Source organism: Bos grunniens, chromosome 22 (genome assembly GCF_055505025.1).
Source record: "Bos grunniens cultivar Pamir isolate PY7600 chromosome 22, Bosgru_T2T1.0, whole genome shotgun sequence".
Taxonomy (NCBI): domain Eukaryota; kingdom Metazoa; phylum Chordata; class Mammalia; order Artiodactyla; family Bovidae; genus Bos; species Bos grunniens.
Genome location: NC_141186.1, coordinates 36,318,015 through 36,345,567, shown reverse-complemented (window position 1 = coordinate 36,345,567; position 27,553 = coordinate 36,318,015). Strand labels below are relative to the sequence as shown.

The 27,553-nt window shown below is 41.5% G+C and overlaps 1 protein-coding gene across 48 annotated transcripts in view; it reads right to left on the bottom strand.

Moving 5' to 3' along the window:
* MAGI1 (membrane associated guanylate kinase, WW and PDZ domain containing 1) overlaps positions 1 to 27,553 on the bottom strand; it is a 645,902-nt gene that overhangs the window by 53,776 nt on the left and 564,573 nt on the right. For 46 of the 48 annotated variants that reach the window (XM_086366992.1, XM_086366969.1, XM_086366972.1 and 43 more), the window contains 2 exons: positions 27,223 to 27,405; positions 26,080 to 26,700 (listed from right to left, as the gene is read on the bottom strand). In XM_086366992.1, the coding sequence (XP_086223118.1) occupies positions 26,080 to 26,700; positions 27,223 to 27,405 (804 nt within the window). Of the gene's footprint in view, positions 1 to 18,991; positions 19,171 to 26,079; positions 26,701 to 27,222; positions 27,406 to 27,553 lie in introns of those variants that run through there. The other 2 variants (XM_086367017.1, XM_086367016.1) reach the window with 1 other exon arrangement.

Sequence of the window (27,553 nt, the reverse complement as noted above, 5' to 3'; positions counted from 1 at the left end):
CAAAACAAATTTAATTTGCCCTCACCTTACCAGTGAAATGCTAATAAGGACAGTCCAGAAAACTGAAAAAGGTAGGTACAGTTGGCCTTAACTTTTTTCACTAAAGGCAGGAAGGAAATTAGGGAAAATGCACTCACTCATTTAAGCAAAGTAGGCTAAGGGCCTGCTAGGTGCCAAGAGCTGGCATGAGATACAGCATTTAACTGAACCTGTTTTTGCAGTGTTCACATTCTGTGGGGAAATAGAAAAACAAAATCCACAAATAATTTCAGAGTGATAATTTTGGTGAAGAAAATGAAGCAGGATAGGACTCCCCTTGTGGTCAGTGCATAAGAATCCTCCTGCCAATGCAGGGAACACGGTTTGATCCCTGGTCTGGGAAGATTCCACATGCCTCAGGGCAGCTAAGCCCATATGCCACAACTACTGAGCCTGCACTCTACAGCACATGGCCCACAAGGAGAAACTATCACAGTGAGAACCCTAAACACTGCAACACAGTAGCCCCCACTTGCCAGAACTAGAGAGACCGGGTGTGCAGCAGTGAAGACCCAGTGCAGCCAATAAACAAATAAATCACTTAACTTTTTTTTTTTTTTTTAAAGGAAATTAAGCAGAACAAAAAGGAGTTCATTATCTGAGCCACATTCAGCTCCCGGTCTTGTTTTTGCTGACTGTATAGAGCTTCTCCATCTTTGGCTGCAAAGAATAATATAATCAATCTGATTTTAGTGTTGACCATCTGGTGATGTCCATGTGTAGTGTCTTCTCTTATGTTGCTGGAAGAGGGTGTTTGCCATGACCAGTGTGTTCTCTTGGCAAAACTCTATTAGCCTTTGTCCTGCTTCATTTCATACCCCAAGGCCAAATCTGCCTGTTACTCCAGGTGTTTCTTGACTTCCTACTTTTGCATTCCAGTCCCCTATAATGAAAAGGACATCTTTTTTGGGTGTTAGTTCTAAAAGGTCTTGTATGTCTTCATAGAACCGTTCAACTTCAGCTTCTTCAGCGTTACTGGTTGGGGCACAGGCTTGGATCATCGTGATATTGAATGGTTTGCCTTGGAAACGAACAGAGATCATTCTTTCGTTTTTGAGATTTCAAATCCTGAAAGATGATGTTCTGAAAGTGCTGCACTCAATATGCCAGCAAATTTGGAAAACTCAGCAGTGGCCACAGGACTGGAAAAGGTCAGTTTTCATTCCAATCCCAAAGAAAGGCAATGCCAAAGAATGCACAAACTACCGCACAATTGCACTCATCTCACACACTAGTAAAGTAATGCTCAAAATTCTCCAAGCCAGGCTTCAGTAATACGTGAACCGTGAACTTCCAGATGTTCAAGCTAGTTTTAGAAAAGGCAGAGGAACCAGAGATCACATTGCCAACATCCGCTGGATCATGGAAAAAGCAAGAGAGTTCCAGAAAAACATGTTTCTGCTTTATTGACTATGCCAAAGCCTTTGACTGTGTGGATCACAATAAGCTGTGGAAAATTCTGAAAGAGATGGGAATACCAGACCACATGACCTGCCTCTTGACAAACCTATATGCAGGTCAGAAAGCAACAGTTAGAACTGGACATGGAACAACAGACTGATTCCAAATAGGAAAAGGAGTACGTCAAGGCTGTGTATTGTCACCCTGCTTATTTAACTTATATGCAGAGTACATCATGAGAAACGCTGGGCTGGAAGAAGCACAAGCTAGAATAAAGATTGCCGGGAGAAATATCAATAACCTCAGATATGCAGATGACACCACCCTTATGGCAGAAAGGGAAGAGGAACTAAAAAGCCTCTTGTTGAAAGTGAAAGAGGAGAGTGAAAAAGTTGGCTTAAAGCTCAACATTCAGAAAACGAAGATCATGGCATCTGGTCCCATCACTTCATGGCAAATAGATGGGGAAACAGTGGAAACACTGGCAGGCTTTATTTTTTTGGGCTCCAAAATCACTGCAGATGGTGACTGCAGCCATGAAATTAAAAGACGCTTACTCCTTGGAAAGAAAGTTATGACCAACCTAGACAGCATATTAAAAAGCAGAGATATTACTTTGCCAACTAAGGTCCGTCTAGTCAAGGCTATGGTTTTTCCAGCGGTCATGTATGGATGTGAGAGTTGGACTGTGAAGAAAGCTGAGCACCAAAGAATTGATGCTTTTAAACTGTGGTGTTGGAGAAGACTCTTGAGAGTCCCCTGGACTGCAAGGAGATCCAACCAGTCCATCCTAAAGGAGACCAGTCCTGGGTGTTCATTGGAAGGACTGATGCTGAAGCTGAAACTCCAATACTTTGGCCACCTCATGCAAAGAGTTGAAATCACTGGAAAAGACTCTGATGCTGGGAGGGATTGGGGGCAAGAGGAGAAGAGGACGACAGAGGATGAGATGGCTGGATGGCATCACCGACTCGATGCACATGAGTTTGGGTGGACTCCGGGAGTTGGTGATGGACAGGGAGGCCTGGTGTGCTGCAATTCATGGGCTCGCAGAGTCGGACACGACTGAGCGAGTGAACTGAACTGAAGCAGGATGATGGAACATGCAGTGCCTGGCATGCATGGCTACTTTATACTCAGTGGCCAAGCATCTCTTTCTTAAATAGAGTATTTAAAATAAGACCTGAATCATGAGACGAGACTGTCCATGTACCTATTCATCCATTCAAGATTTATTGAGCTCTGCCAAGTGCCTATTGAAGCATGAAAGGTAAATCAGACATGGCCCTGACCTGGACAAGTTTATAGTCTGTCTTAAAAGAGAAAGAGGTGAGACTTCCCTGGAGGTCCCATGGCTAAGTCTCTGAGCTCCCAATGCAGGGGACCATGAGGGAAGTCCCACCTCTTTCTCTTTTAAGACAGGGCCTGGGTTCAATCACTGGTCAGGGAACTAGATCCCACATGCCACAAATGAGACTTAGTACAGCCAAAACAATAATTTTCTTTTTTTTAAAGAGAGAAAGATGCAAAATAACAGTTATGATGCAATGTGATCAGTACTAAGTGCTGTGATAAGAGGGAGCTCCACTGCTCTTGGAAGTATGAGAGAAAAAAGCAAATCCAATGTGAAGAAGGGAGCAGAGGGGACAATGACCACTGAAGCATCTAAACATGAGGTCAAGACGTTGGAACATGCAATAACTGATTCCTGATTGAATAATAATGATGACCTTTTTTTAAAAAGTTACTGTCCCTTCAAACAAAGTTAGTGTGCCAGCATAAACTCAATGCCAAGTTAAAACTAGAGTACATTTCCACTGAAGGACCTTATAAACACAATGTATCACAAAACTGAATCCATAAAGCAAAATGAAAAATGGTACTAATTTAGCTATGTTTGATTTTTATCTCCTTCTTCTAGCCAAATACCATCATCAACCCTGCAGCATAATTTTTCAAAGCAAATATGATACCAGCTGCCAAGAACAGGAGCATCAGACTCAATGTCTCTAAAAAGATGAAGACATTCTTTCCTTTGGGGACCTCATAATGGTCATTATTAAATAGTACAGCCACCATAATTTAAAGAGATGCTTAGACTTCTGACGTTTGGACTAAGTGAGCTCCCAATGCTACGTCAGGTGGCATTTTGTTAGGAAGATTAAGAATACAGTTGTACAGCTTTACAGCCATGGAGAAGTCTGCTTCAATTACACAGTACATATAGCCTAATAAATATGTCCTGAAGAGAAATAAATGGCTTGCAAGGCTGGTGATTGCTAATGGTTTACAGGGCCTTTCACCTCAAAGTCATAAGCCTTGAACTGGCACAGGTGAGGAAAGACCCAGAGTCAATAATACTCCGAGCTGCTCCAAAATCTGGGTAAGATGGATGGATTGTCCTCGTGCAATTCTTGAAAGATAAATGGTCACTTCAGATAGAGTGTCACTGAAGTAACATGGATAGTCCTACTGTTGACTTTTGAAAATATAAAAAACACTTTGAAGGGTCTCTGACTCAGCTTCCTATTTGTTAAGAAATAAACACAAAGGGGGTCTTTAAAAGTAAGAGCTAAATGCAAAAATAACAAGAACTGAGAGCTTGCCTCTGACATACACTTATTCTTCATAACTGTTATCCAAGTACTAATAGCATCTCTGTGATTACAGATGAGAATATTGAGACAGTGATGGGTAAATAACATGGCCAAGGTCACACAGTTAGGTGAGCAGTGGTCTGAAGATCTGGTCTAATGTCAAGTTTATGCATTTAAACACTGAACTGTACAGTCTCATTTAAAGGTGCTTCATCTATTTGGACCGTAGCCCATCATGAAGTGATTAGAATGACAGTGTTTGTGCATCAAAATGTATTCATAGCAAATGTGGCACATAGCTTCATGGAATATATGAATATCAACCTATAGGTCAATGGGTAGAGGTATCTTGGACCCATAATTGTAATGTGAATCTAGAAAGAGAGCTTCCTTTCTACAAACAGCATGAGAGTCCATGTATGGTCAATCAAATTCCTAAGATGTCTGTGATATTTTACTCCAAGTCACAGTATGGAAATCATTGGCCATCTAAAGCTACACATGCTAATAATCTGGGTCTCTGATTTGAAGGCAATGAAGCCAGTCTTTTAAGCTATATAACTAATAGGTTGCCTGGACACCAAGTCCTGTGATATACTTTTATTTTATTTTATTTTTTTTTTTTGTTTAAAAAATTTTTTTTAATTTAATATATTCCTTACAAATTTAAGAACCCATCCTGAACCCTCCTCCCTCCTCCCTCCCCATACCATCCCTCTGGGTCGTCCCAGTGCACCAGCCCCAAGCATCCAGCATCGTGCATTGAACCTGGACTGGCATCTCGTTTCATACATGACATTTCACATGTTTCAATGCCATTCTCCCAAATCTTCCCACCCTCTCCCTCTCCCACAGAGTCCATAAGCCTGTTCTATACATCAGTGTCTCTTTTGCTGTCTCGTATACAGGGTTATCGTTACCATCTTTCTAAATTCCATATATATGCATTAGTATACTGTATTGGTGTTTTTCCTTCTGGCTTACTTCACTCTGTATAATAGGCTCCAGTTTCATCCACCTCATTAGAACTGATTCCAATGTATTCTTTTTAATGGCTGAGTAATACTCCATTGTGTATATGTACCACAGCTTTCTTATCCATTCATCTGCTGATGGACATCTAGGTTGCTTCCATGTCCTGGCTATTATAAACAGTGCTGCGATGAACACTGGGGTACACGTGTCTCTTTCCCTTCTGGTTTCCTCAGTGTGTATGCCCAGCAGTGGGATTGCTGGATCATAAGGCAGTTCTATTTCCAGTTTTTTAAGGAATCTCCACACTGTTCTCCATAGTGGCTGTACTAGTTTGCATTCCCACCAACAGTGTAAGAGGGTTCCCTTTTCTCCACACCCTCTCCAGCATTTATTATTTGTAGACTTTTGGATCGCAGCCATTCTGACTGGTGTGTAATGGTATCTCATAGTGGTTTTGATTTGCATTTCTCTGATAATGAGTGATGTTGAGCATCTTTTCATGTGTTTGTTAGCCATCTGTATGTCTTCTTTGGAGAAATGTCTATTTAGATCTTTGGCCCATTTTTTGATTGGGTCATTTATTTTTCTGGAGTTGAGCTGTAGGAGTTGCTTGTATATTTTTGAGATTAGTTGTTTGTCGGTTGCTTCATTTGCTATTATTTTCTCCCATTCTGAAGGCTGTCTTTTCACCTTGCTAATAGTTTCCTTTGATGTGCAGAAGCTTTTAAGTTTAATTAGGTCCCATTTGTTTATTTTTGCTTTTATTTCGAATATTCTGGGAGGTGGGTCATAGAGGATCCTGCTGTGATGTATGTCAGAGAGTGTTTTGCCTATGTTCTCCTCTAGGAGTTTTATAGTTTCTGGTCAAATTGAAAAACAAAAACCATATGATTATCTCAATAGATGCAGAGAAAGCCTTTGACAAAATTCAACACCCATTTATGATAAAAACTCTCCAGAAAGCAGGAATAGAAGGAACATACCTCAACATAATAAAAGCTGTATGTGACAAACCCACAGCAAACATTATCCTCAATGGTGAAAAATTGAAAGCATTTCCCCTAAAGTCAGGAACAAAACAAGGGTGCCCACTTTCACCATTACTATTCAACATAGTTTTGGAAGTTTTGGCCACAGCAATCAGAGCAGAAAAAGAAATAAAAGGAATCCAAATTGGAAAAGAAGAAGTAAAACTCTCACTATTTGCAGATGACATGATCCTCTACATAGAAAACCCTAAAGACTCCATCAGAAAATTACTAGAGCTAATCAATGATTATAGTAAAGTTGCTGCTGCTGCTAAGTCGCTTCAGTCACGTCCAACTGTGTGACCCCATAGACGGCAGCCCACCAGGCTCCCTGTCCCTGGGATTCTCCAGGCAAGAACACTGGAGTGGGTTGCCATTTTCTTTTCCAGTGCATGAAAGTGAAAAGTGAAAGTGAAGTCACTCAGTCGTGTCCAACTCTTAGCGACCCCATGGACTGCAGCCTACCAGGCTCCTCTGTCCATGGGATTTTCCAGGCAAGAGTACTGGAGTGGGGTGCCATTGCCTTCTCCAGTCTTAACCTTACTAGACCTCAAACCTCTAAAATTTGAGGCCCTTCTTGAGGCTTATTTATCTTTCTTACCATGTCCATCTTCTAAATGTATTCTGAAACATCTATCTCCACTGCCACCACCTTTTCTTGCTTGTGTGACCACAAGGGCCAAAAACCTGGTCTCCCTGTTTTATTCTTCATCCACTTTAATTCATTGTCCACAAAGAGGCCAGAGACATCTTTCTACAGCATAAATCAGATTACATGGACTCCTGACTACACATCCCTGTGGCTTCCCAACACAGTTTCAACAAAACACAAACTCTGTGTCCCGCAAAGCCCTCCTTGCTCTGAGCCTGCTTGCCTCTTTAAATCCCACCGCTCTCCCCCTTGACCATGCACCACAGCCAGAGGTGCACTCTCTCCACTTCTGGGCTCTTTCCTTTCATTCCTCTAGGCACTTTCACTGGCTGTTCCCTCTATCTGGAACACTGTTCCTGCAGATCTACATGGGGCAGCTTTTTCCCATTACTCAGGGCTCTCCTCAAATGTCACTTCTTCAGAGAAGCTATTTAGGAACCCTGGTCAGCAGAAGAAAAGACCCTTCTTGTTCCACTATATTCACATAGCTCAGTTTGTTTTCATAGACCCTGTGACTTATATATTTATTTGTTTACTGTTTATATTGTTTATTACCATTTACTTGTTTATTGTCTCTGTTTCAGGGACTTTGCATGTTATACTAAAGTTAGTCCCCCAGCCCTTGAGGGTATCTGGTCCCATTTCAACAAGTATCTTTGGAATGAATGCATGATTGCTGGGAACTCAGAAAGTGAGTAAATGTCTTGAGGGTTGCAAGAAGAGCTGATGAGGCAAGGGGAGGGCGACTTGGCCTTTCTTTTGATCACCATCATCTCTGCTGTGACTGCTTAACAGCTCTTGATCCTTGGGCTGCTCCTTGATTTATTGGTGAGCTGCCAGGCTCAGCTTGACTCACCGCTGCCTCCCTCTGCGCGGAGAGCAAGGTTCCACTGTGCCACCTGGTGTTCTAAATTCCTTATCACAACGAATGGGAATCGCTCAAGTCCCAGGATTAACTGGAGGCTCACAAAGCAACCCCAAGCCTGACAGTTATTGGTCTCATCAGAGGAGTGTGTTCTCAGGGACTCCTGGAGAATCTAAACACATTTTCAGTTAAGGACAGCTTCATCCCTTTCCTTAGAAAAGCAACTTCTTATGACAACACTGAGTTAAAAAGCTCCAAATGCTTCACCCTTCCTGACAAAAGGCAAACACGGGAGGATGAAAACTATTTCACGTTCTTTTCTTCAGTCAAATTCATGAATCTCTTGAGCAGTTTTAACAGCCTTGATTGGGTGTGACAATCACTTTTCTGTCACAGTGTACTTTTGCCAAATAGGAGGGCAATTTTCCCATCTGCTCTGTAAGGGCATCTATTATTCAGCCATTTCAATTAACTTCATTACCAAACTGCTTAATTGCGACGGAAGCCACCCCTGGCACTGTATCAAACCTGACTCCAATCTCTTAAATTTAGAAGATCATATTAGCTTTTGGAAAGCATGGGTCATGTTAACAAAGGCAAGGAGATCCAACTTATGAGTCCGACAGCACTGCATTATTCAAAGTGTCTGGCAGTCAGACCCAAAGAGCCATTTACTAACGGGTCATGTTTTTCCAACGGGCAAAGGACACATGATGAGCAGCCCCATTCTTCTCCCATGGAGATATTAAATGTCTTCAAAATCCTCTTGCTGAAACAATATCTGCCCTGGTCTAAGTGATTATGTGAATTGCAGAGGGAAAAAAGCTGTTACCTTGACTTTGTCAATTTCTAATGACAGCTGCTTCATACAGCCATGGGAAGCAGTAGAAGCTCATGCTTTGTTCAACTATTAGATTGCAGGTTTCAGTGAGTCAATACTCATTTTGCGAATTGGATTTGCTTAAAGGCAGAATATGGGAATCGGTTTCACCCACACACACCCCAACACACATAATGCCCCACTCAGGATGAATCTCAATTAGAAAGAACTTTTATAGGTCAAGTACATTTAAGATGCAGGGAAATTCAAGGACTGCAAGTCCTTTTAATGAAATATTTCAGCTGGGAACAAGATGTACAACAGGGCATTTGCCTTCAAGAAGTACATTCCATTTATGGCAAGGAAGAGTAAGTAGCATAAATTCATATTGGAAATGACACAGATGATCCCCAGTAAGCATTTACACTGAAGAAGGCACTCAACACATTTCTCATGGTGGAGATCAAATGCCAGAATCCTTTTGCTCCCTCCCCTATCTGATTTTGGCAGTTTTTTTTTTTTTCTTAGTAAATAAAGCTCTAATCAGGTTTAGAGTTAATGCAGAGGGAGAACTTAATGCAAACGGACCCATTGAAAATGGATTTTTTTAAAAAAGCTATCATTAAGTTTTTGACACTTTTTTATATACGCGGAATTAGCCACAGATATTTTGGCATGTCTCATGCATCATGAATGTGTATAGTTCATCCAATTTTTCTCTTGCTTTTGGATTTAACATTCTCTGAGTTACCTTAATAACTTATACATGACGAAAGAATTTCTGAAAGAGTCTAACCAATAAAGGTAGTATTTTGTAAGGGCAACACAGGGCAGACAGATGAATCCACCCCTGGCCTTGAACTTCTCACTCACTTTCTCCCTAAATTAAGAGACTGTGGAAGCCCTGGTTAAGACCAAGGAGGTTCCCACTGCTCTTCCTGTGGCTTGGATTCTAGACTCCCCACTCATACATTACTTCCAAGAATCCCACCTCCTTTCCTCTGCTCTCTCTAACATCCTGACAGCCTCCTTTTCTACAGCAGTGATTCCTGCATTTCAGATTTTAGGAACCAGCAATTTTTCACTAAATGGATTTGAGCAACTGACCACAAAGTGCCAATTCCTTATTTTGCAAACTAGAAACATTAAAAAGGGGGTGGAAAGGTAACAACCAACTACTATTCCATAAGTAAAAGGATACTTCAAAAGAAAAAAAAAAAAGATAGAGGGATATAATCTCCCAAAGAGAGTCTTTGAGAGCTTATAAAACTTCACGAATAACCTACTTCTCTATCCTGCTTTATTCTCATTTCACTGTTTACTGAAAATCACTGTCATCACAGAGTAGAATAAGAAACATCTCCGGCCACATTTTTTCTTGAGGTGACTCTTTTTTGCCTTCTCTTGTCTCTCCCCCAGAAAACTTCTCCTGAAGTATTGAAAACGGGAGGACCACCTGAATATTTCATCCACCCTCTTTCTCCTGGATGGCTTGAAGCCCCATCCAATCATACAGAGCAGTCAACCCTCCATCAGGACCGGGCCGCAGGGTGAGTAAGACGAGTCCTCGTCTCGTTCCATCCTCACTGAAATACTGAGGAAGGTACAGATCCCCTCGTATTTCGGATGACAGTGCGAGGCTCAGGGACATTGCCCATGGCTGGCCCAGGCAGAACTGCTGGCAAGTGGCAGAGAGGAGGACTGAACGGAGAACATGATGTGGGCCAGTGGGTCACTTCCATCAGTGAGCTGATCGATGCAGCTGATTGCATCAATATAGAAGCAACGATTGAGAACGAACGGGGACTTCTCCCATGAACTCTCTTCCATCCAAATTCAACACACAAAAGTCCATAAACTAATTCCATTTACATCTTAAAAAAAAAATAAGACACCATTTCCAAGAAGTAAAAATAAAGGGTGTCTAAGGAGTCTCATTCCAGGTTGCTACTGCCCTTCAGTGGACATCGGCCATGTCTGAATACACTGTCGGGTATCATTGCTGGGGAGGAGGAGGAGAGTGCTGCTGGCATCTAGAGGACAGAGGCAAAGGACGCTGTGACACATCCCATGATGCACAGGGCAGCCCCCCTAACAAAGAACTGCCTGGTCCATGATATCAATAGGGCCCGGTTTGAGAAACTTTGGGATAAAAAAACAACTGCACCTTCCTGTTTCATCACCAAAGTCAAAGTGACAGTTATTTTGCAGGGGCAAACTACAAAAACAAAGACTCCATGAATTCATGTGCACTGTTATTATTTTTCCGACACAAACATTTCCCACTTTGGTCATTGGTATCTATGGCAAAAGTAATCACAGAGAACATTTTTCAGTTTAGAAACAATATAAATATCTCAGGAAGCATAGATCTAATTCCAACTGTCTCCAAATGATTAAAATAAACTGCTTTGTATTATGCAACCATAAGAAAGATTTTTAAAATATAGGGTTTTTTTTGATGGGTTCCTCATGCCATGGACCCTGAACACACCAACTGTTAAAATAAATGTCTCATAAAAACAGAAGGCACTTCCCCGGTGGTCCAGTGGCTAAGACTCTGTGCTCCCAATGCAGGGGCCCTGGGTCTGATCCCCGGTCAGAGAACTAGATTACACAGGCCACAGCTAAGACGTGGACAGCCAAATAAATAAACAAACCATACCAAAAGACAAAACAAAACAGGTGGCTGAATAAGGCATGCTGATACCCAACACCTGAGAGGAAAGGAATTCCCTCTATTACAGGATCTTAACATTGCTCCACGCTGCAGTTTCCTAGCTATTTTGACTGCTATCCTAAGATAATATCATGTATGAAACGAGTCGCCAGTCCAGGTTCGATGCACGATACTGGATGCTTGGGGCTGGTGCACTGGGACGACCCAGAGGCAGGGTATGGGGAGGGAGGAGGGAAGAGGGTTCAGGATGGGGAACACAGGTATACCTGTGGCGGATTCATTTCGATATTTGGCAAAACTAATACAATATTGTAAAGTTTAAAAATAAAATAAAATTTAAAACTTTTGAAAAAAAAAAAAAAGATACAGTGCAAAAGTATCTTTTGAATAACTCTGCCTCAAGTGTTAAAATTACAAAACTAGGATATGAGAAGTTTTCATGGCAAAGGTGATATGCTAAATGGAATTTCTGGAAAAAGAACTGAGCATAAGGAAATGGAGAGGATATGATTAACCACACTGTATTTTAGATGTTTACTCACATGTCATTCATCTATAATGAGAGATTATCACAGTGCTGAAAGCCCACTGCATAAAAGAAAGGCTGAACAGCATTTGTTGCGTGTGGTGAGAAATGAAACACATCAAGAACATTAGAAACACACACACACTAAACAGGATTGTCACATAAACCCAGGCAGCAACTTGGCATACAAAAAGGCAGGTTCCACGCTGCCAGTGGAAACAACACTTCTAACGACCCAGTGCTATTTTCAAAGATGTTAAAATTCTACCAACATGATTTCGGAACCAAAAAGGATTATGTTCATAAATGAAGGACATGACTAATCTTTGAGCAGGAATACAAACATGTGAAATACCAGGCAGGATACAAGTTGGGGAATGTTTTAAAATTTGCAGGTGCAATGCAAAGACAGACTCAATAAAAACCATAGCAGACACTTAACTCCAGATGGTGGTAAAGAATGTGTGATTTAATTTAAGGAAAATGAAGGAAGGTGGAAAAATATTACCCTGAGTAAACTCTCTGCCTCAATAACTGTTTTGAAAATGTTCAGAACTGCAAAATGCTTAGAGGAAAGGCTAGGAAGATACCTCTTCCAATAAAGAGAAGCTTAATGAAGTGAAGTCACAAAACTAGTATCAAATAAGGGAGAATAGTAATTAAAAAACCCAACATAATGTTCCTTGTATCAGATGCCTCTCACACCACAGCCCCCATTCCAAAGAGGTGATCACTAACTAATTTTCATATAGAACCCAAGTAAAGGAAGAAAATAAACTTCAATGTCAAGAAAAAAAAAAAAAGTCTGAGGATGTCATCTTTCGTCACCAAAAAAAAAAGTATAAATTAAATCCAAAAGAAAAGAAAAGCAGCCAGTTCCTGAAATTTTGAGATAAGGATGGTAAAAAGAAATTCCTAGGAAACAGGTCCTCCTCACAGTGCCTGCACACATGCTGTTTTGGGGTCTCAAAGTCCACTGTGTATGAGCAGTGGGCAGGAAAAGCACAGGAGTGTGTGAGGCCAGATGGGATAAAAAAGGAAATGGCAGGCTGTGGCAAATTGGAATTGTTGGCACCAACCAAAGGCATGTAAATTTAAAAATACTTTTTAAAGAGACTACTAAAAAATACATGAGTGGGTCATGCCAAATACTACTCATGGACCACCCACTCACAACTCTCAATTCTTCAGGTACTTCAGTAGTAGTTCTAGTAGAACTACTAGTAGAACTAGCAGTTCTCAGCAAATGGTAATTGTGTCCCATTCCCATTGGTCATCTGTCATGTCTGAAGACATTCGGGGAGGGAATGTGGAGGCAGGCACACACTGGGCAGAGACCAGGGAAGTTGCTCAACATCTGGCAACGCACAGGATGAACCCTTGCAACAATTATCTGGCCCTAAGTGTGGGGGCAGAAGGCGGGGATTATGAGACTGGAATTGACATATACACACTATTATATACAAAACAGATAACTAATAAAGACCTACTGTATACCATAGGGAACTATACTCAGTACTCTATAATGGTTTCTATGGGAAAAGAATTTGAAAAAGAATAGACGCTTGTATAACCAAGTCACTTTGCTACACACCTGAAGGTAACACAACACGGTAAATCAACTAAACTCCAATTAAAAAAAAAAAAAAATCTGACCCTAAATGTCAATAGTACTGAGGCTGAGACACTCCGCTGTGGCCTCATGTCATTTAAAAGGTGCCATTTGTCATCCCTTTCCTCCTTGATGCACCTCTTACCCCAATCTGTAGGCACAGATTCAGACTACAGATTACTGCTGGTTACATTCACAGGTTAGTCTTGTTTCTGTATCTGGGTTGCGGGTACCTTGGTTCCTCTCCCCTTATCCTAGGGCTGTGCACATGGAATGCACTCAGACCTCGATTACACGATGGGTCAACTGGAAAAAGGCTTGTCACCAGTTTAGAACAAGGATGCGAAAGAGAGAGGAAGAACAGCTACAATATATAAGCTCAACTGATTCTACAAACAGAAAACCTCAAATACACAGAAATTTCACTAGCTTAATTTTAGGAGAAAAGGGAGTCACCAAATCTAGTTCTGTTTTCTGCAACTTACAAATACTGTTCGAAAGGCCAACCCCTCCTCTCTGACGCTGGGTCCTACCTCCTTCCCTTCTTAAAGCCCTCACTCCTACAATGATGCCCCTTTCTCCTCTGCATATCCAGTTTCTCTATCCTCTGGGTTGTTTCTATCGACATACACGTTGCACGGTCTCCCATGTAAAAAACCAAGGCAAATTCTCTCAACTGCACAGCCCTCTCGACCTCTCTAGCCAGTAGCTCTTTTCTCTGCTCCATTTCACAGGGAGAATTCTTGGACCACTTGATCAAATCCCCACCCCACTCCTGCCTTCTATGCCCCACTCCAGGCTGCTGCTTATAGACACATCATGAACTCCGCTCTCAGAGATGACCAATGCCACACACAATGTTTCCACCCTCACATGCCTCCACTTCCTGATGTGGAAGGAATACACTTGAGATACTTTTTTCTCTGGGACTCGTAACACCACACTTCCTGTTTGCACTGGGTGCCCCATGATCTCCGTTACCAGTCCCTCTTCCTCAGCTTGATCCCTGCAAGATGATGTGCCCCAGGCTTCTGTCCTGGCTCTTTCTTTCCTTTCTACTCTTTTGCTAATTTCATTCACCTTCATGGCTCTATATACTATCTACATGTGTGTTTGACAAATGGTAGTGAACATAGTCCACAGTGAGAAATGCACTTGGTAACAGATTGACACACACATACATACATGTGTTCATATGTGAGTGTATATGTGTATGCACACATATAAGTCAAAGTTTCATGAACATGTGCTTATCTTTACTGAGGAAGACATATTATTACTGTTTCTATTTTATTTTGCTTTTGAGAAAAACACTGGTCATAGCCCAGTACAGTAGTTTCAGGACCTAGTAACAGGCCATGGCTTGTGGTATGCAGCAAACTTACTAAGATAATGGCTCCTAAGTGTTTATCTCGCCTGTCCTAACTTGCGAGTAATGAACTCCAGGTCCCAGACAACTGCCTGTGTTTCTGCTCCACTTGGATGTCAGATGGGCATTTCACAGTTACCATGTCTGAGAAGGCACCCTTGATGCCTGAGTTCAAGGCCCATCCACTCCTACCTCAGTACACACATCTCAACAAATGGTCCCTCTGTCTATCTACCTGCCCCAGCAAGAAACTTGGGGGTCATTCCTGGTTCCTCTCCTTTCCTTTCCTTCTTCAGCAGGGCTCAGCAAACTGTAGCCCCAGGACCAAATAATGTTTTCTTGGAACACAACCAATCCATTTATGTTCACGTCATCTGCTACAATGGCAGAGGAGAGTAGTGGTAACAGAGAATGTGGCCCACAAAGTGAAAATACAGACCATCTGGTCCTTCAGAGACAAGAGTTGGCCAAGCCTTATCTTGAGTCAACCTACCCAGTGCTGTCAACTCTCCTGAGCACTCCTTAACACTCCTTAAACACCACCCCCGACCCCCAACTTCCTTCTGTCTCCATGGCCATCACAAGAGTTTACACTGCAAACACCCTTCTCCAACCACCACAATGGCCCTACTGGGTCTCCCCTTCCACATCAATTCCTCTAAAATATATTCTCAACAAATATGCCAGAGGGATTGTTTAAAATGTTAACGAGATCTCATCCTTGCATTTCTTAAAACCAGACATCACACAAAAAATAAAATCCAAATTCTAGACCCTGGGTGCTGGTCTCTGAAGCTCATCACCACTCCCCTTGCTCATCTTTCTTCAGCCACACTGTCCCCCATTCTAGTTCCTTCTTGGGGCCTTGGCATTAACTGTCCCTTGTTCCTGGAATGCTGTTTCCTTCCTTGTGGTCACTCAAATCTTGTCACCTAATTGAAAGCAGCCCTACTCCTCAGTCACTCCCACACCACTTCATCCAGTTTCCTCACAGCACTTCTCTCTGGATGATATTTTCTTGCTCATCTGAATATTTCTGCCCTTTTTCTCCTTCCTGTAGAATAAAAGGGTCATGAAATCTGCAGTAAACTTGTTTGGTTTGTGGATGATCTGTTTCATTCCCAGCACCTAGACAATGCCTGGCCCACAATGTTTAGGAATTTGTCCCCCCCAAAAGGGAAAACAAAAGAACCTCTTTACATTTAAATGCAGAGCTGTAGGTAGAATGAGTATTCTACAGCCCACTGCTGCTGCTGCTGCTAAGTCACTTCAGTCGTGTCCGACTCTGGGCGACCCCATAGACGGCAGCCCACCAGGCTCCCCCGTCCCTGGGATTCTCCAGGTAAGAACACTGGAGTGGGTTGCCATTTCCTTCTCCAATGCATGAAAGTGAAAAGTGAATGTGAAGTCGCTCTGTCATGCCCAAATCTTAGCAACCCCATGGACTGCAGCCTTCCAGGCTCCTCTGTCCATGCGATTTTCCAGGCAAGAGTACTGGAGTGGGGTGCCATTGCCTTCTCTACAGCCCACAGACCAATGCAATAATTCTAACTTGAAATTCCTACACTCTTCCAGAAAGGGGAGACAACGTCACCACTCCTTAATGAAGATTATAAATCACATATACATTTATAATAAATAATGCACAAAAGCAAATAACTTGGTGCATTAAGTTTACATTTAATCACTAAGAAATTATTAGGTAGCACACTGGATTTAATAAGAGGACTTGACTTTCAAAATTACTAGAAAAACCAAGCATCACAGGTAAGTGGGGAGGTCAATTAGTTTGAGATACCAAACCAGATAAACACACCAAGATGACATCTACACCTTCCTTTTTTAAGTAGAGGTCTGACAAACTGTAAATTGCTGATAGTTCATGCAGCAGATTATATACTATTTTATATATAAGAATTTAAGGTGAATTTTTCTTGTGTTAAAGTTTCTTCCCTTTTTGGGGTAAAGATACTTTACATAATATAATAATGTAAATTAAACTCCTTAACAGCAGTCCAGTATAACACATGAGATGCTTCCTGGCCAGGTTAAAAGCTGATAAGCTATCTCAGGACTGGAACACAGCAGATCGCCCAAGCACTAATATGTTTCAAGTGTTTCATGTTCTCTGAGTCTCAATTCCTTGTGACCCCCTAACATCCAGTTAACACATGTAGACAGCTGAGAGCAGTACCTACACATGGAAAGAATTTAATAAATAGGACCTATTATTATTATCATCTGTATAAAAGAAGTACATTAACCATGAAGTTGCCTTCAATTTCATATTTTTCTGCTTTAAAAGGCATTAAAAACAAGAGAAAAGGTAAAATGAAGGATAATCAACATAGCACTTTTGAGGGCAAAATAATCAAAATCTCTAAAGCAACACTGTCCAACAGCATTTTCTACGAGGATGCAAAGATTCTAAAACTGCACTGTCCAATATGGTAGCCATGGGCCACATATGGCTCTTCAGTTCTTGAAATGTGGTCCATCAGACTACATTTTCCATTGTATTTAACTTTAATTAAATAGCCACATGTGGATAGTAACAACTGCACTGGACCTGGAGAACAGGCTTAATTGGACCATGATTCACTGTCATGTAATGTATTTCTTTGTCATTTATTTATTTACATGAAGTAGAGTTGATTTACAATGTTGTGTTAGTTTTAGGTACATAGCACAGTGATTCAGTTACATACACACACACACACACAGGCTTCCCAGGTAGCGCAGTGGTAAAGAATCCACCTGCCAATGCAGGAGACTCAAGAAATATGGGTTCGATTCCTGGGTCGGGAAGATCCCCTCGAGTAGGAAATGGCACCCTGCTCCAGTATTCCTGCCTGGAAAATCCCACAGAGGAGCCTAGCAGGCTACAGTCCATGGGGTCACATAAGAGTCAGGCATGGCTGAGTGACTAAGCACACACATACACACACACACACGTGTGTGTGTATGTGTGTGTGTAATATTTTTCAGACTCTTTTCTCTTATAGGTTATTATAAAACATTTCCTATGCTATACCGTGGGTCTTTGTCGTTTATCTATTATATACATAGCAGTGTGTATCTATTAATGCCAAACTCCTAATTTATCCCTTCCCTTTGGTAACCATCAGTTTGTTATCTACTGTCTGTGGGTCTATTTCTATCTTGTATATAAGTTCATTTCTACCATGTTTCCCTTGCCATTTAGAACAGCCCATGATAGAGGGATGGGTTTTGTAGGCCAAGAAGCCTGGGTTGGAAGTCAGGCTAGGTCACCTTCATGCTCTGTGATTTCTGAGGTGGTCCATCTCCTGCTGCCCATCTTCCCAGCTCTAATGATAAGCGCTCATCCCAGAAAGTTCTGTCCAAGATGATGAGGACTTATGAAAACAAATGGCCTGGCATTAATTTCTATTTTTCTTTCAGTATAGAGAATTTTCTGAAGACCTACAATGTGCCAGGCACAATTTTAGGTGGTGAGGATCCAATCGTGATTGAGACCCAGTCTTTGCTCTCACGGAGGAAAGGGCAGAGCATGATGGTGGTGGACACTGTTTGCTATGTAGCAGTCAGAGCAGAAGCCTGAAGGACAGCAGGGAGAGAGCCCCGTGGCTCTCTGCAAGAAGAAATACACAGACAGAAAAAACAGCAGCTCTCGGCTGTGACACAGGACTTTGGAGTTTCCTCTGAATGATGGGACGTCATCCTGACACTAGCAGTGACTGGAGCCAATTGACTTTAAATCACTCTAGCTGGAGAATGGACTACAGGAAGCTTCGAGACCTGTTGCAAGGCCACGGCAAGGCCAGGTGCCACATGATGGATAGCAGAGGCCGGGGAAGACAGGGGAGGATGACAGGACAGAGGAGGGGGACGGGATGGGTTGTGCTGATGTGAATACACAGGACTCTCCACCTCTTTAGGGTATCACTCAGCCAGCAACCTGAATTTTCCTTTCCGAGGCCCTGCAGCTCAACTGAAGAGATTCTGGCAGTCAAACCTTAAGTGGTGCAATTTGCAATTCATTCTCCAGTCCGTGACCAGAGGGCAAAGAGAACAGAGGCGCCAGATAACTGGGGTTTAACTCTGAGGCAGGGCACAGCTCACTGCAGTTCTAATTATGATGGTTCTACATCGTTTCAGACAGAGGAAAAACACACACAAAGAAGAGCTAATGCTAATCATGTGCTTGGATGATGAGATTAGATATTGCTTTCCCTATGTGGATCGATGACGATTTAATCAACTAAATATCATCATTAATTTGTATGAAAATTAAGTTGCATTAATTTGCCACGGACTTCAGACCTCATTCATTCCTTTATGTATAAGGCGTACTGCTCAACAGTTACGGTATTGGAGCTTCTCATCTAAAAGCCAGGAGGCTGCTTAACATAGTGGGTAAGACATTTGTCTTTGGAAGTAGAATCGCTGGGTTCAAATTCAGCTGTGTGATTCCGGGTAAATCAGTGAGCTTCTCTGGGCCTCAGGATCCTCTCCTCTTAAGTGGAGGTAGAGACTTCCCTGCTGCTCCAGTGGTTAAGACTCTGCCTTCCAATTCTTGGGGTGTAGGTTTGATCCCTGGTCAGGGAACTAAGATTCCACATGCCTCGGGGCCAAAAAAACAAAACATAAAACAGAAGCAATATTGCAACAAATTCAATAAAGACCTCAAAGATAAACAAATAAAAATGTAAATGATTTCCTATTTAAAAAATCGTTAAAGGGGAGATAAGGTTTTAATCAGGCTCCCCTGGTGGCTCAGCAGTCAAGAATCCGCCTGCCAATGCAGGAGATGCATGTTCGATCCCTGAGTCAGGAAGATCCTCTGGAGAAGGAAATGGCAACCCACTCCAGTATTTTTACCTGGAAAATCCCATGGGCAGAGGAGCCTGGTGAGCTACAGTCCACGTGGTCACAAGAGTTAGACACTACTTAGCGACTAAACAACAACCAGGTTTTAATCACTTCAGAGGGCTAGACATGTAAAATGTTTAGAACCAAGTCAGCCTGGCACACTGTGGAAACGTTTAGTGTTTTTATTACAGAAGCTTTAAGCAAGGGAGTGTCTTATACATACCAACTAAACCAGAAATTTCCCTTTTGCTTTATATACTAAGCAATTTTAACTGTGGAGTCGCAACACCTACAGCAAAAGCAATTCCTTTTTTTCCCCCTACCAATCACTGCCTTCATTTCCCACAGAGCCCTGTTCAGAATCACACTCCAAACGGATGCTTCCACTGTGGTCGTGACAACGGGATGCTAAGAGGTTTATTTAAGTGTGTATGTATCGCTTGTACCACGGTAACAATTCTGGTACATAGTATAACCAATAATGTTTTTAACACGATCATTACTATCACTACCACCATTTTTATACCTAATTTATTGTCTTTTAACATCTCTCTCTTATGTTTCAGAAGTTATGAAGAGTGACTGTGAAGCTAAGAAATTAATTTTCTAATGTGACTTGCAGAGGAAGTTAAATTTATCCAGTTGGTATTTAACTGAGACCTTACTACATACAAGTTCCCCATGATGTCCAGAGATACAAAAGTACAAGTTGGATAGAGTCTTGCCCTCCAGGAATCCTAGCATTTCATTACTTTACATTCAGATCCTAAAATTACTCAGTGTCCTGACAAGAGCACTCAGTAAACAAAGCATCACTTCTAATTCCGTTTTGATCAGCTAAAGCCACTCGGGGGATAAGCTCAAGAGAAGCATCTCTGAGACCAAGTCCTCCTTTCTAACCTCCTCTAAAGTAGAAAAATATCAAATTTGGGAGCTGCAATGGACCTTAGCAAAGATGGAGAAATCTGTTGCTTAGAAAGTAGACTTTAGAAGAAGAATATTACTTAGAAATGAAAACTGTTAAACTTTATAAACTTATTTAACTTCCATTTATATGTCACAGAATCTAAATGAGAAGGAATCAGGAGGGCAGGAGCCTAAGACTGATTCCAATTCTGATTTTATATCAGAATTGCTGGTAGAGCTTCTAAAAAAAAAACACAGGTGCCTGCACATCGTGTACTCAGATTAAGATTCTGCAGATAAAGGATAAAACTCTTTTTAAAAAGAGAAAAAGTAAGCTACCACACTCAGGGGCTTCTGATACTAGATAAGATCAGTAACACACTACTCATCACGTGACTGCTTCTAGGTCCGGAACTGGCGCAAGTGCTACTTTTTTCAGATGACTTGCCTAAAGTCACAAAGGGAATAAAGGCAGGAGTTGGAATTTAAACTTGCATCATCCGACTCTCAAATCTTTCTTTCCTCTACACGTCAATGAAAGTACTGGCATAAAATTAGAGTGGTTATCCTAAAGATGATCTAGTTCAAAATATTCTTTTCTTTCCTTTTTTTTTTTAAGATAAAGAAATGAGTCTCAGGGCAGGAGTTGTAACCCAGTCAGAGTTATAGAGGAGTTACAGGCAGAGGTTGAACTAGAGGCAGACTCCTGGAACCCTAGTTTAGCTTTTTCTTTTAAATAACACTTAAAACAAGATGATTAAAACACGCTTACTCCTTGGAAGAGAAGCTGTAGCAAACTTAGTGCATAAAAATCAAAGATATCACTTAGTCAACAAAGGTCCATTACAGTCAAAGCTATGGTTTTTTCAGTAGTCATGGACAGATGTGAGAGTTGGACCATAAAGAAGGCTGAGCACCAAAGAACTGATGTTTTCTAACTGTGGTGCTAGAGAAGATTCCTGAGAGTCCCTTGGATTGCAAGGAGGTCAAACCAGTCAATTTTAAAGGACATTAACTCTGAATATTCATAGGAAGCACTGATGCCAAAGCTGAAGTTCCAATACTTTGGCCACTTGATGCAAAGAGCTGACTCGTTGAAAAGGCCCTGATGCTGTGAAGGTCTGAGGGCAGGAGGAGAAGAGGGCGACAGAGGGTGAGATGGTTGGATGGCATCAAGAACTCAATGGCCAGGGGTTTGAGCCAACTCCAGCAGATAGTATAGGACAGAGAGGCCTGGCACGCTACAGTCCATGGGGTTGCAAAGAGTCGGACATGACCTAGTGACCGAACAACAACAAACAAAAAATGATATGTACTTTCTTTTTTTTTTAATTTGGCCACGCTGAATCTTAGTTGTGGCATGTGGGCTCTAGTTCCCTGACCAGGGAATGAAGTCAGGCCTCTTCACTGGGAACTCAGAGTCTTAACCACTGGACCACCAGGGAAGTCCTCAGTTCAGCTTTTTCAATACACATATTCTGTCAAAGTAAAACACACAGTCTTCTCTTTCAAGAAATATTCCAAGTTGTCTCTTGAAACAAGAGTATTCTGACTCCACCCCCAATGGTATCTTCAAAAGCATCGCACTTCCTACTAGGTAGAAATTAGCCAAATACACAAAATACACAGGGGGCACAGGTAGTTATGCTACATATACTATAATCCCTTTTTAAAAGTAAAAAACCTTTATGAAACAAATTCTTCATCTTTTGTAAATTAAAAAAAATTACTCAAAACAATAGTAATAACCTTGTAGCACCATTTTCCAAACATAAAAAAGACTCTAGACTCACACTGGTATCAGGTGATGCGTCTTCTGAATGCAAATGCTCTGTGAAAAATTAAGAAAAATAAAAGGCATTCTCCTGACTGGACAGCAGAGGGAGAAGGAGGAATGGACTGGCCATGGGACGATGGGAAGCCAGGCTAAGGAAGAAGGGGCTGCCCTTTATAGAACTTGACTGCTAGCCACAGACACGGCCTTGTTTACGGAGAAGACACCTATAAACAAATCAGTAACGATCCCAACTGACAAGCTATGGATGGACACCCCCAGCAAGCCCAAGCCTGACCCAGAGAACTGTCTCCAGAAATTTACAAACAATATTTCAACCTCTGCTTATTTTCAGGTTGGCAGGAGGGAGATGGAAAGAAAAACAAAACACACCTGATCTCAACCAGAACAAAAATAAAAAATGAGTTTAGGAGACTACGAGTGAAAACCAAAATGCAAATGTAGCTAAGTTTTGCCCCAAAGTAGAAAGACTATTTCTTTAAAGCACAGAAAGTACCATCCTTGAGATATAAAATCCTGAGAATCAAGCCAAGTGTGGACTTAATGAGTTTATCAATCTGCTTACCAGGAGTTAAGACACAAATGAGATTCATTAGAAAGAATCAGTGAAGTGGCCATTTGCTTTCTCATTTAACCTAGCTGCTATCCTTATTGATCATCAAACCTTCTCATTTACACTCCCATCATACAAGAAGAATGATTAAAATGCCAGCCCTGATTCAAATAACTGATATATGGCAGAAACAAATATATTATTATGCTTTCTAGAAAGATTAATAGTAGCTGGTGCTGGCTTGCCACAGGAAGATGTACAAACGTTCTATCCCATACATAAATCAAACGCAAAGCACATAGCATATTTAAAGACTGCTGATGTTACAGTGATTTTAAATTACTCAGGTTCTGGAATAAACTATGCAGATCTTGACTAATGTGGTAATGTATTCTGGAGCTTCTCTTGTTAATTTAATGTTATAATGTAATGGCATTAACTGAAAGACGGTCTGAGGAATTAAGAGAGAAAATAAACATATTTGAAATCAAGGGTATTTTATTTTTAACCCATACTTTATTGATGAATAGTCTGATCATTTCCATTGTATTTCGCTGTGGTTAAGATTCTTTAACATGCTTCCCTGTACACTCTTTAAAAAAACTTTTAAATTTTATTATTGGAGTATAATTGCTTTACAATGTTGTGTTAGTTTCTGCTGTACAACAAAGTGAATCAGCTAGGGATATGTTTTTATAATGAGTTGTTTGCTGGCTTGGGCAGATTCATTACAAAATGGTTCCATTAACCATCGTGGTTTAGTAGATTACAATGATACTTTGTTTTTCGTCCCTTCAAAATTAAATTGAATGGAAAAGAAAAACTGAACAAAATGACAAAAGAAATGGAGGGGCAAATAAATGAAGAAGGAGAACAGTGTGATTTGTAATGTCAAATGAGCAGTGGCTGAATCAGAGATGCCCTAATGTACCAAAAACTATTTACAAGTTTCCAACTTGCTGGCCACTAAAACCAGCAAATATGCAAAAATCAGTGGTATTCAGAGTTAAGTAAAGCAGAATACTGGACTGGAAACCCAAGAATCCAGGTGAACTTCTCAATCCTGCTCTTGGTTGGTACCTGACTACCTTTTCAGGGACATGGTAAACATGGCCTGAGAGGCGCATGTAGGTTTGAAAAGTACTTTGTAAACTGCTCTCCTGCTTTTGAGTGCCAGGTACTACCATCCTCCACCCTCTCCCCCTCCTCATCCTTAACCTCAGGTCACTTCCTGTTACATTTTGGTCACTGTTTAAAACACATCTGTGAAATCAAGTGATCTGGGTACAAGAAGACACTTCAAAATATTATTGGTAGAAATAACTCTTTGAAAAAATGTGCAAATGGCTTTTATACCTGTTTAAGAATGGTGAACTGAGCACTGTGATTCACAAAGACAGTTCTGAATTCTGGATTCCCTTCCAACAACCCCAATCATTTTGATCACAGAACACACAGTTTCATGAGAGCCCAAGATCATCGCTGTTCCAACATACACAAGCTTTTCCATCTCAGTGAAACAGAGAGAAAGTAGAAGTCTGGTCCTGATCTTTTTTCAGAGGGTCAGAATACTCTGTGCATAAACACATCATGTTGGCAAGAGTCAGGGGAACTACCAATCTCCTGCCCATTGTGGGGGGTAATCAGTCAAGATTGGCCACAAACACTGACCCAGGAAATATTTCTCAGTGTGAGGTCCTGGAAGTTCTGGTGGGACAGGGGTGGGGGGATGGGGGTGCTGACAGGGGAAAAAGAAGAAAGTCAACTGTCTCAAGATTTATTTCGAATACCTCACTTCTCTGAGATTCTTAACCACTTCATCAAAATGTGGGTATGCTGAGATGTTTTTAATATGATTCATGGAACTGTTGCTCCCACCAAGGGAAATAATAATCACGTGTCCATTCATTCATTATCTGTTCATGCATGAACACCTAGCAGGAGTCAGGTACTATGTTAAATGCCAGGGACAACTGTCAACATGCAGACATGGTCCCTGGCTTTAAGGATATTAGATTCTAATGAAAAAGGGAAAGCAACAAAGAAAAATAAGAAAATGTACAAAACAATGGCTTGCGATAATAATGACTATGATAAAAGCTAACAAGAAATGGAGTGATGCAACAGGGATTACACAGGATTGCTGGGGGCTACTTTAGAGAAATAATCAGAGAATCCCTCTCTCAGGAGGAGACTTGAGTGAGACTGAGCCAGCCAAGTGAAGAGTTGGGGAAAAGTTTTCCAAGCAATGGAAACAGAAAGTGCAAAGGCCCTGACACAGAAGGGCTTAGAGAACTGAAGGCATCACAGAGAAGCCAGGTGGCCAAGCACACTGAGGAAGGGAGAGGAGTGTGAGATGAGGCTGGAAGAGTGGACAAGAGCTACATTTCACATGCACGCTGTGCAGACCAGGTTCAGGAGACTTACAGGATAAAGGTTTTCAAATCTTAATGGGTTGTAAAAGGCACAGTTTGATTTACGTTTAAAGGAAACTGAAACAGAGCAGGATACTATGGTTCTTTCCCTCCAGGTCTTCCGCCTGTCTTTTGTCCATAGAAAAACTTTAGTCAAAGATTAAGTTTAATTGGAGAAGTGAGAAAATGCAGAAGCAAATGAAAACAATCAAACAGAACCAAAAAATATTAGTTTAGTCACTAAGCAAAGGCAGGGACCTTGAGGTCTTCCTCAATGTCTACAAATAGCATTTGGAGCCATATCCTTTGAGCTGTTTTATAGACACTGAAACCCCCATCAGGTGGAATAAGCTAACTACCTGATGATCAGAATGTAGCCATGACATAAGCTGCCACAATTCTGAGAACTGGCCTCAAAGAAACGGGAATAAACTGACCCTGGAACTGAAAACTAACTGCCTGTGAAACAATCAAGATGACACTGATCAGACCACTGCATGACCAATTTTAAGACGACGGTGCTATTTCCACATGTAGCCTCTTCTCTCTGCCTATACACCTCCTCCTCCTGCTATAAAAGTTCCAGCCCACTGAATGTCAGTGGGGGAGGGGCGGGTGGGACTCGGCCTCTGGACATGAGTCCACCCTCCCTCAGGTTGCCCGCCTCCAAAACAAAGCAAATTTTCCTTTCCACCAGCCTTGCATTTTTATTGGCTTTTGAGTCTCGAGCAGCTGGATCCCACTCTCAGCAACAGTATTACCCCATGTGCATGCCCTTTGTATAAACACATAATGTATAAACATAACCTTTAGTCTAAAGAGGCCAGCATTTGGAGAAATCAGAAGGCATTTTGAATGCATTTCCCAGTATTTAAATAAAAATGATCTTAAAGGAGTAGACATTTAGAAAGCCCCAAAGAGCCACCTGATAACCAGTATATATAACAATGGATGTAAGGTTTTAAAAAAATGAAACAAAATAAATCTACATACCTCCTCGTTGCACCAATAATGTGACCTCACTTCCCTTTGGACATTCGATGAGCATGTCCACGACTTGGTTGTGAGTTAGGGCCTGCACATTCTTCTTATTAACTTCCACTATAAGATCCCCTTCTTTCAGGCCTCGGCACCTTGGACTGTCAACAATCTGTTTCACTCTTTGGCCGCCACCCCCAGGACTGTCCGCGATAGTAAAACCAAAACCCATTGGCCCTTTCACTATATGAACAGTTATGAGTTCTGGCTGAGTGGCTATGGAGGAAGCCAAAGAGACAGTGTCGTTGGGGTAACCATGGGAACCATTTGAAGCCACATCCGCAGGGCTGCTTGGCCTGGCATCCTTCATACTGCTGACTTTGCCTGTTTTACTACTGTGACTAGCTGGCGAGTCATAGGTCTCTTGCCCATTCACAATAATTGGTTCTTTATCCAGAATGGCCACCGAAGTCACTAAACTCGTGTTGGGGTCATCTGGGTCAAAGGGCAGTGGATAACCTCGGCAGAGTTCAAGGTCCACGCTGGCACCGATGGGAATGGACTGGAAGATTTTCACAACTTGTGCATGTGTGTGTCCCAAAACACAGGTGTCATTCACGCTCACAATTACGTCTCCTGCAAAAGAGTTGGGGATTAAGAACACTGCCCAGGAAAGTCTATCGATTTTATACTATAAAATCCTACCAATAAGAAGTTGAACTGAAATTGGATTAGGGGGTGATACTGCAAGGCACGAAAAGACAGCTGCTACTACTTTGTTTATGCTAATAAGGCATTCTTGTAGCATTTACCGGCTTCCCTGCTAATGGGAGTATAATGATCATTGAAAGAACATTTGAGCTTTTTTGTAAAAAAAAAAAAAAAAATCACTGCAGAATACCAAGTTGAGAATTCATTCATTCAAATAGATCTGCATTTTTAGTAAATTACTCCTTTACTATACTCATCAGCACCCTAACAGTTACCCAAAAGGGAAAATGTTAAAGCAGCTTCAAAGGTTTTCATCTATACCAGGGAACACATTTACGTAGTACAGTTAGCTTGCTCATTCGCCAAGTTTTTAAAGGACAATGACAAGCTCAAGAAATCATGGTGTTGTCTGGTCCTGACCACAGAGGACCATGTGGTGTCTCATACCTGTTTCCATCTTGCCATCCAGGGCGGCAGGACCATCTAGGACCAAGCTCTTGATTTGTAGAAACTCGTCAGGTTCATCCCCTCCAACAACTGTGAAGCCAAAGCCACGACTGCTTTTCCGCAGCTTCGTGTGAATGAATTTGCCTTTCAACTCTGAAGGGTTTCGTGTAAAAAAGGGTTTGCCTGCATCAAAACAAGATGTGGAAGGAAGGTCACCATGAGTGAAAAGATGAAGTAAATAAGAAATGATACAAGTTAGAGATCTCTCTCCAAACTCCTGTGCTGGGGCATGGGGGCACAGAGGTGTTTCAATAAAGCCCTTCTTGATTTC